This window comes from Ornithorhynchus anatinus, chromosome 10 (assembly GCF_004115215.2).
Source record: "Ornithorhynchus anatinus isolate Pmale09 chromosome 10, mOrnAna1.pri.v4, whole genome shotgun sequence".
Taxonomy (NCBI): Eukaryota; Metazoa; Chordata; class Mammalia; order Monotremata; family Ornithorhynchidae; genus Ornithorhynchus; species Ornithorhynchus anatinus.
Window position 1 is genome coordinate 53,372,616 of NC_041737.1, and position 8,021 is coordinate 53,380,636.

The following is an 8,021-nucleotide window of genomic DNA, read 5'->3' on the forward strand; positions in this document are numbered from 1 at the left end:
AAATCCCCGCTCCGCCACCCGTCTGCTGCTTGGGCAAGTCGCTTCTCTGGGCCTCAGTTACCTCCTCTGTAAAATGGGATCGAGGCTGTGAGCCCCACGTGGGACGGGGACGTTTGGGCAAGTCACTTACGTGACAGAGAGGCCTAGTGGCTCAGTGGAAAGAGCACGGGCTTTGGAGTCAGAGGTCATGGGTTCGATTCCCGGCTCTGCCACTTGTCAGCTGTGTGACCGTGGGCAAGTTACTTCACTTCTCTGTGCCTCAGTTCCTTCATCTGTAAAATGGGGATGAAGACTGTGAGCCCCACGTGGGACAACCTGATTCCCTTGTGTCTCCCCCAGCGCTTAGAACAGTGCTCTGCACATAGTAAGCGCTTAACAAATACCAACATTATTATTAAGTTCTCTGGGCCTCGGTCACCATAGGGATTAAGACTGTGAGCCCCAAGTGGGACAATCTGATCACCTTGTATCTAACCCAGCGCTTAGAGCAGTGCTTGGCACATAGTAAGCGCTTAACAAATACCATCGTTATAAGTATTACGATTACCCCAGCGCTTGGTAGGGTGTCTGGCACATGGTAAGCGCTTATCAAATAGCTTTAAAAAAAGGCAAGAGGCAGGAGGGAGGAGTTTGCACTGGGGCCGAATTCAAGCTTTTCTATCTGGGTTAAAGGCGGAGAAGCACCACCCTCCTACAGACCCGCCCGCGTCCCTCCTGCCTTCCTGCAAACCGGAGCTCGAGGAATCCGCGTGTCCCGGGGCGAGCTCATGTCGGCACCCCGGGGATCCCGCCACAACCCCCACCCCCTAAATCCACGAGGGAGGAAATCCACTCCTCGGGGTCGGGGTCGCGGTCTGGGTGGGTCCTGAAGGAGTCTTATATTTCTGGTCCAGGTCTCCATCCATCCATCCCCCCGATCCCAACCCCCTCTTCAGGCTCAGCCCCCTGCCCCCCCACACACAAAGAAAGCTGGTGTTCCCCTTCCAGTTTCACCCCCCCCCCACATGAGGGGCTGATTTAATTGGCTTCTTAATAAATAATGGTTCGCACCGAGGTGGAGGGAAGAGAGGGGGAGAGAGGGGAGAAAAGGGGTGACAGCCGACCTCTGAGCTGAGGGCCTGGACCGATGGGATCACGGCTCGGGACCCTCCAGCATCTCGGCCAGGGCTCTGAGGGGATGAAGGGGTGATGAGGGGGCAGAAATGGGGAGAAAAGAGTTAATCCAGCAGCGGGGTGTCTGCAGCCCCCCAGAAACCTCTTCTCCTTCCCTCCCGCCCCGCTCCCAACTCCCGGTCACTTACTGGAACAACGAAGAGGAGAACTGGTCGACGTAGCTTCCTGGGTGTGGGGGAAAAGTGAAAGATGCAGCAGCGGATCTAGGGGCCTCATGTCCCCTAAATCCCGCCAGTTCTGCAGACCCCGCCCCCCGGATCCGCCCCTCGCCCCATAGACCCCGCCCCCCGTCCGGCGGGGGCTGGTCCCCCCACTCACCGGGGGTGCAGGCGGTCTCACAGAGCAGGGGACAGAGGTAGCAGAACTGGCAGTGCTGGAAAGACAGCGAAGATCGAGAGCAGAAACGGAGAAAACCGGGGCCCGCCATCACTCGGAGGGCCAATTTGGGGGAGGGCCCTCGGCAGAGCATTTGGTGGGGGCATTTTGGAGAGGACTTTGCGGGGGTCACTTTGGGGAGGGGTCCCAGCTCACCTTACAGTCATCGCAGTGCTCCCCCATGTTCTCCTGGTCACAGTGACACTGCTCACACTCCGTGCACCGCTGGACAAGGGTACAGAATAAGAATGATAACTAGTAATAATAATAATGTTTGTTAAGCGCTTACTATGTGCCAAGCACTGAAGTCAGCGAGGGGATAGGTACAAGATAATCAGTTTGGACACAATCCCTGTTTAGTAGGAAGGAGGGGGATTTAATCCCCATTTGACAGATGATGTAACCGAGCCGCAGAGAAGTTGAGTGACTTGTCCGAGGTCACACTAGCAGATAAGTGGTAGAGCTGAAGATGGAGGAGTCAAGATGTACCCCCAAAACCCCAGTCCCCACACCTTCCCCCATAGCCTAGGTCCAATCCCGTCGAAGCCCCTTTCCGCTCTCCAAACTCTCACACGCTCATGGCTTCCACGACCCAAGACACAATCGGACCAGGAGGAGAGGAAGGGGTTGGGCTGAAAGAGATAGGGAGACAGGCAAGGAGGGGGTGGCGAACCCCCTGAGATGGGGGAGAGTGGACAAAAAAGTGAGGGATGGGGAGGGGGTGGATGTTAATAGGGAGATGGAGGTGGGGAGGGAGGAAGTCCTGGGGGAATGGAGGGAACGAAGGTGGGAGGGAGGTAATGGGAAGAGGCGGGGCGGGGGGATTCCAGACCTTGCAGAAGGAACAGTACTGACAGAGGGAGCCTGGCTGGTACTCCCTCTCCTCCTCCTCCTCTTCCTCCTCTTCCTCCTCCTCGCCAGTCCTCTCACCTTGGAGAATCAATCGGTGGTATTTATTAAGCATTTGCTATGAACAGAGCACTGTACTTTTGGGAGAGTTCAATACAACAGCGTCGGAAGACGCACCACTGCCCACAAGGAGTTCACAATCTAAAAGCAAGTAGACCTAACTTTTCCCCTCTCCGGTAGTCCCATCAGCTGGAGGCACCCTTCCCTCCAAGTCTCAATTCCCAACCCGAACCTCCCACCCAATATCCCTGCACTGGACAGATGAGGATCTCTGTAGGGGGAGGGGCAGAGTGGAGATTCTTCCCAGGAGAAGTCAGTTACCTTCCAGAGAGTGAATGGGACTTTCCCCAAGATCCTCCTTGCTTTTATCGTGGTAATGGTGGGAGGGATCTCCTGCCTCCTCCTCCTTTTCTTTATCCTCTTTTCCCTCCTGATCCTCTTCAAGCCTGTCCTCACTCAAGTCCCAGGCGACCAGGGGAGCACTGTCCAAGTGTCTCACTGTGGTGTGGTGTAAAAGATCGCTGTCCTGGGCTCTCTGGAGGTCTTGGGACCGGTGGGGGTGGTCCTCTATGGAGAGGTCATCCCAGGGAGCATTAAAGCCATCGAGGTTAGGATCACCCTCAGGATGGTGGTCATGAGCAGGGTGGGCAAGGTCATAGTGGCTTTCCTCAGCATCCTCAGTATCATCATGGGGGCCGTAATGATGACCATGGCCAGCTTGGGCATCGTGGTCATTATCAAGGTCATGGTCCTCTCTATGTCTGTAGTGGCTTTGGGGATGTTCTGATTCTTCTTCTGTGTCATCACTCTTGGGGACGCTTTGGTGTCCGTGGTGAACGAGCTCACGGTGTCCCTCTTCCTCATCTTCACCAGGATCACTGTGGAGGCTATGGTGATGGGGATGGTGATTGTCCTCCTCCTTCTCCTCTTCCTCCTCCTTCTCATCAGCATCCTCATGACCTCCATGTTGATGATGGTGATGGGGATGATTATATTCCTCCTCTTCATCATCAGCCTCACGGGCACTGTGGTGATGATGGTGATGAGCCTCCTTCTCATCATGGTCATCATGGTAATGGTGGCGATGGGTGTGATCTTCCTCCTCCTCATCACCATCCTCATGGTCACTGTGATGATGATGGTACTGGTGGTGATGATCTTCCTCCTCATCCTCATGGTCACTGTGGTGATGATGGTGATGGGTGTGATAATCTCCCTCCTCCTCATCATCCTCAAGGTCACCGTGGTGATGATGGTGATGATCTTCCTTCTCATCATTATCAGGGTCACCGTAGTGATGATGGTGATGGGGGTGATGGTCCTCCTCCTCATCATCTTCATAGTCACCATGGTGATGATGGTGATGATGGTGTTGATCTTCCTCCTCCTCATCTTTATCAGGATGACCATGGCGATGATGGTGATGGGGGTGATGATCTTTCTCTTCCTCATCATCCTCATGGTCACCATGGTGATGACGGTGCTGATGGTGATGATCTTCCCCCTCCTCTTCATCCTCGTGGTCACCATGGTGATGATGGTGATGGGGGTGATCATCTTCCTCGTCTTTCTCATCATCCTCATGGTGACCATGGTGATGATGGTGATGATGGTGATGATCTTCCCCCTCCTCGTCACTATCAGGGTCGTCGTGGAGATTATTTTCATCCTCCTCAGAGTCATTGTTAAGACTCCGGTGACTATAGCGTGCACCATTATGGTCAGCTTGGTGGCTCTCAGGGCCATCACCACGAGCATGGTGAGTGGTTCTATAGAGGTCATCATGGCGAGCATGGTAGGAATGGAGGTCTCTGTCTTCCTCATTCTCATCCCGGTGACTGTGATGTCCATGGTGGCTGTCGTGACCATCGTGGGGTTCATCGCTGTGTCCGTGGTGACTGTGGTCAGGAGGGTCACGGTCCTCTCCGCTGCGGTCATCCCAGGGGTCACTCCGGCCCCATCTGTGGCCTAGCTCCTCGCCCGTGTCCTCAGCATGGAGACTCCGATGTGGCAGCCAGTGGTCATTGTTGTTATTAGCATTCCTGGCCACTGCATTGGCTCCGGAGTGACTGCCCGAAGGAGAGGTCAGTGTCCAGGCCAGGATGACCGAGAGGAGGAGGCCAAGAAGCCAGCGGGGCGGGGCGGCCATGAGGGCGACAGCAGGGGAAGATTTCGGGGCCCGTGTCTCTCTATCTCCGCCTCCTTTCTGAGTCTTCTCTCAATCTCTGTGTCTCTCTATCGGTACCTCTCAACTTGGTGCCCGTTTCTCTTTCTCTCTTGCTCTGTCTCACTGGTTCCCGAAGTCCTCTGAGAATGTCTGTGTGCCTTCTCTTTGCCACCCTCCTCCCTCCTCACCCCTACCCCTGCCCCAGCCAATGAGCTCTCTCCCCACCCCCTCAAGACCCCTTCTCTAAGCCAATCACCCCACTCTCCAAACCCCCCTCCCCAACCCCTGGTTCAATTTATATTTAGCACCCATCTCTACCCAGGTTATTCTGGGCTTTGGCCCCCTGCCTGCCTTCCTCTACCTCTTGGACTTCTTCCCCTCCCCCATCATATTTTGATCAAAAAATTGCCCCCCGACCCCCCACCCAGAGCCCTGCAGAAAGAACTAAGGGCATCCTGAGAGTTCTGGGAGTCCCCGGGAAAACCCGGGGAGTGGACAAGAGCCCATCTCTCTCCAACTCAACTGGAGGCCCACTGGGGAGGGTCAGGGCTGGTAATTCAGAAAGATAGATTCTGGAGGGATTTCAAGAAGCACCTCCTGCTGTGGAGGAGGGGGTGAATCTCGAGTGCAAAATCTGCTGGGGTATCTTCTTTCCCGGAGATCACGAGTAGAAACACTTTCTTGCCCCTAAACACAGTTTGTTTCTCTCAAGTTGCAACTAGGTGGATTTAAGTTAGACATCCTGATGGGCCAGAAGCAGGAAAATGAGAGTCTCTGAGTAAGGGAAATTGGGGAAAATTTCCCAGAGGTTGGAGTCTAATAATGATAATAATTATTGTAGCATTCGTAAAATGCTTACTGTGTGCCAAGCACTGTACCAAACTGTACCAAACACTGGGGTAGATACAAGAAATCAGGCCCCACATGGGGCTCACAGTTTACATAGGAGGGAGAGAAGGTATTGAATCCCCATTTTGCAGATGAGGGAACTCTGAGGTACAGAGAAGTTAAGTGATTTGCCCAGGATCATACAGCAGGTATGTGGGTGGAAGAGGTATCGGAACCCAGGTGTTCGGACTCCCAGGCCCAGACTCTTTCCACTAGGCTACGCTGCTTCCCTCAACCCCATATGTGATGACTGTCAGGTTGCAGCAACTCAGTGAGGAGCAGTATGGCCTAGGGGATAGAGCCCGGGCCTGGAAGTCAGAAAGAAATGGGTTCTAATCCCGACTCTGCCACTTGTCTGCTGTATGACCTTGGGCAAGTCACTTCACTTCTTTGTGCCTCAGTTATCTCATCTGTAACATGGGGATTAGTACTGTGAACCCCACGTGGGACATGGACTGTGTTCAACCCGATTAGCATGTTTCTACACCAGAGTTTAGAACGGAGCCTGGCACGTAGCCTTAACAAATATCATTAAAAAAAACAACAAACAGCTTTAGATTAGATTACAAGGAGGATTTACTCTATAAGAACCCGTTGTTGGGTGGGGATTGTCTCTATTTATTGCCGAATTGTAGTCTCCAAGTGCTTAGTACAGTGCTCTGCACACAGTAATCCCTCAATGAATACGATTGAATGATTGAACGAATGAATATAAGAAGAGATTTGGGGTGCATGAGAAGAGGCAATATCTCCTCCCCCAGAGCTCCCCCCCAGAGATCTCTCAGGACCCGAGAGACCACTGGCTTCTCCCCACCTCACACCTTCTGATCCTGCCATTACAGCAGCACGCATTTAGGTTAGACATCTGGGAAGACTGCCCGTCTACTGAGGTTTGCAGACGATTGCAGGGGAGCCTAGGCTGTAAGCTCGTTGTGGGCAGGGAATGTGTCTGTTTATTGTTCTGTTGTATTCTCCCAAGCGCTTAATACAGTGCCCTGCACATATTAAGCGCTCAATAAATACGGTTGACTGGTTGAGGGACTGAGGGGATGAGATGATTCCAGGAGGGGCTCCTGGCCGGGGAGGAGAGGAGAGACGTTGGGGGAAGGGTCGGGGGTTATAAATAGGGGGTAAGGGAGGCAGGTGCCCGGGCATTGAGTTACAGTGACGGTGCAGTTATTTGGGGCGGGGGACGGAGGGGGAGAAGGGAAAAGAGAGAGGCGGAGCCGGGAGGAACGAGGAAGGTCGGCCGGAGGGGAGAGGAAAGGAGGCAGAGCCTAAGGGGGATCCCCAGCCCCTTACGCCGGGCAGTAGAGAGGCCGGTGGATGAGGATCCCGTTAGTCGGTCTCGGTCTCTGGGGGTCTCTCTGCCTGCCCCCTCCTCTCGTGGGGTGAGGGCGGGAGGGTAAACCTGTCTTTTTACTGTTATATTGTACTCTCCCAAGCGCTTAGTACGGTGCTCGGGACACAGTAAGAGCTCAATAAGTAGACTGTGAACCTGCTGTGGGCAGGGATTGTCTCATTTGCTGTATTGTACTTTCTAAGCGCTTAGTATAGTGTTCTTCACACAGGAAGCGCTCAATAGATACGATTGAATGAACAAATGAATGATCGGCTAGTCAGCGAGCTCCTGGCGTAGGTGCGGCCGTCTCTGGTCCTGAGCCTATCTCTGAGCGTGTGCCCCTATGTCTCTGGGGGTTTGCCCGCCCCTCCTCCGACTCCTACCCCCACCCCCTGCCGCTTTGGAGGGAGGGAAGGAGGGGGGAACCTGCAGCAGGCGGGAGGGAGATGAGGTCGCAGACAGAACGGGCCGGCGGAGGAGAGACGCCCCCTGACCCCCACACCCCCGCCCCAGGCAGGGATTCCGTAATGTCAGGAAATGAGCCACCTTCTCCGAGACGGCTCTGGGCCCGGGGAAGGGTGGGGGGAGACCCTTCCTCCTCTCTTTCCTCTCCCCCCCTCCTTCCTCCTCTCCCTTCTCTCCCTCCTCTCCTTCCCCCTTCCTCCTTTCCCTCCTCTCCCTCCCTCCTTCCTCCTCTCCCTCCTTCTTCATCTCCCTCCTCTCCCTCCTTCCTCCTTTCTCTCCTCTTCCTCCTTTCCCTCCTCCCTCCCTCCTTCCTCCTCTACCTCCTTTTCCTCCTTTCCCTCCTCTCCCTCCTTCCTGCTTCCTCCTTTCCCTCCTCTCCCTCCTTCCTTCCCCTTTCCCCCTTTCCCTCCTCTCTCCTTTCCCTTCACTTCCTCCTTTCCCTCCTCTCCCTCTTTTCCCTCTTCTCCCTCCTTCCCCCTTCCTCCTTTCCCTCCTCTCCCTCCCTCTTTCCTCCTCTCCCTCCTCTTCCTCCTCTCCCTCCCTTTTTCCCCCTCTTCCTCCTTCCTCCTCTCCCTCCTTTCCCTCCCTCCCTCCTTCCTCCTCCTCTCCCTCTCCTCTCCCTCTTCCCGCCCCCTCCGGCTCCTCATTTCCTCTCCCCGGCCCCGGCCCCGCCCCGCCGGCTTCGGTCCGGTGTCCATCCTC

The 8,021-nt window shown here is 54.9% G+C and overlaps 1 protein-coding gene across 1 annotated transcript; it reads right to left on the minus strand.

Moving 5' to 3' along the window:
• Positions 1-981: 981 nt before the first annotated feature.
• On the minus strand, positions 982-4,395 carry HRC (histidine rich calcium binding protein). Its single transcript, XM_029072894.1, has 7 exons — positions 3,865-4,395; positions 2,779-3,628; positions 2,381-2,478; positions 1,705-1,773; positions 1,492-1,546; positions 1,302-1,338; positions 982-1,169 (listed from the first exon to the last, which is right to left on the minus strand). Exons 1-7 carry the CDS (start codon positions 4,393-4,395, stop codon positions 1,133-1,135), a joined length of 1,677 nt encoding a protein of 558 aa, XP_028928727.1. The 3' UTR covers positions 982-1,132.
• Positions 4,396-8,021: the final 3,626 nt, after the last annotated feature.

Bases quoted from the DNA above. Each gene is read 5' to 3' on its own strand.
- HRC (XM_029072894.1), bottom strand. From the start codon at position 4,395: ATGACCGCAGCGGAGAGGACCGTGACCCTCCTGACCACAGTCACCACG. The intron at 3,629-3,864 runs GTCATCCTGATA...AGTGACCATGAG, and splicing joins CCATCACCATCATCGCCATG to GATGAGGAGGAAGATCATCA. The intron at 1,339-1,491 runs GTGAGTGGGGGG...CCCCACACCCAG, and splicing joins TGAGACCGCCTGCACCCCCG to GAAGCTACGTCGACCAGTTC.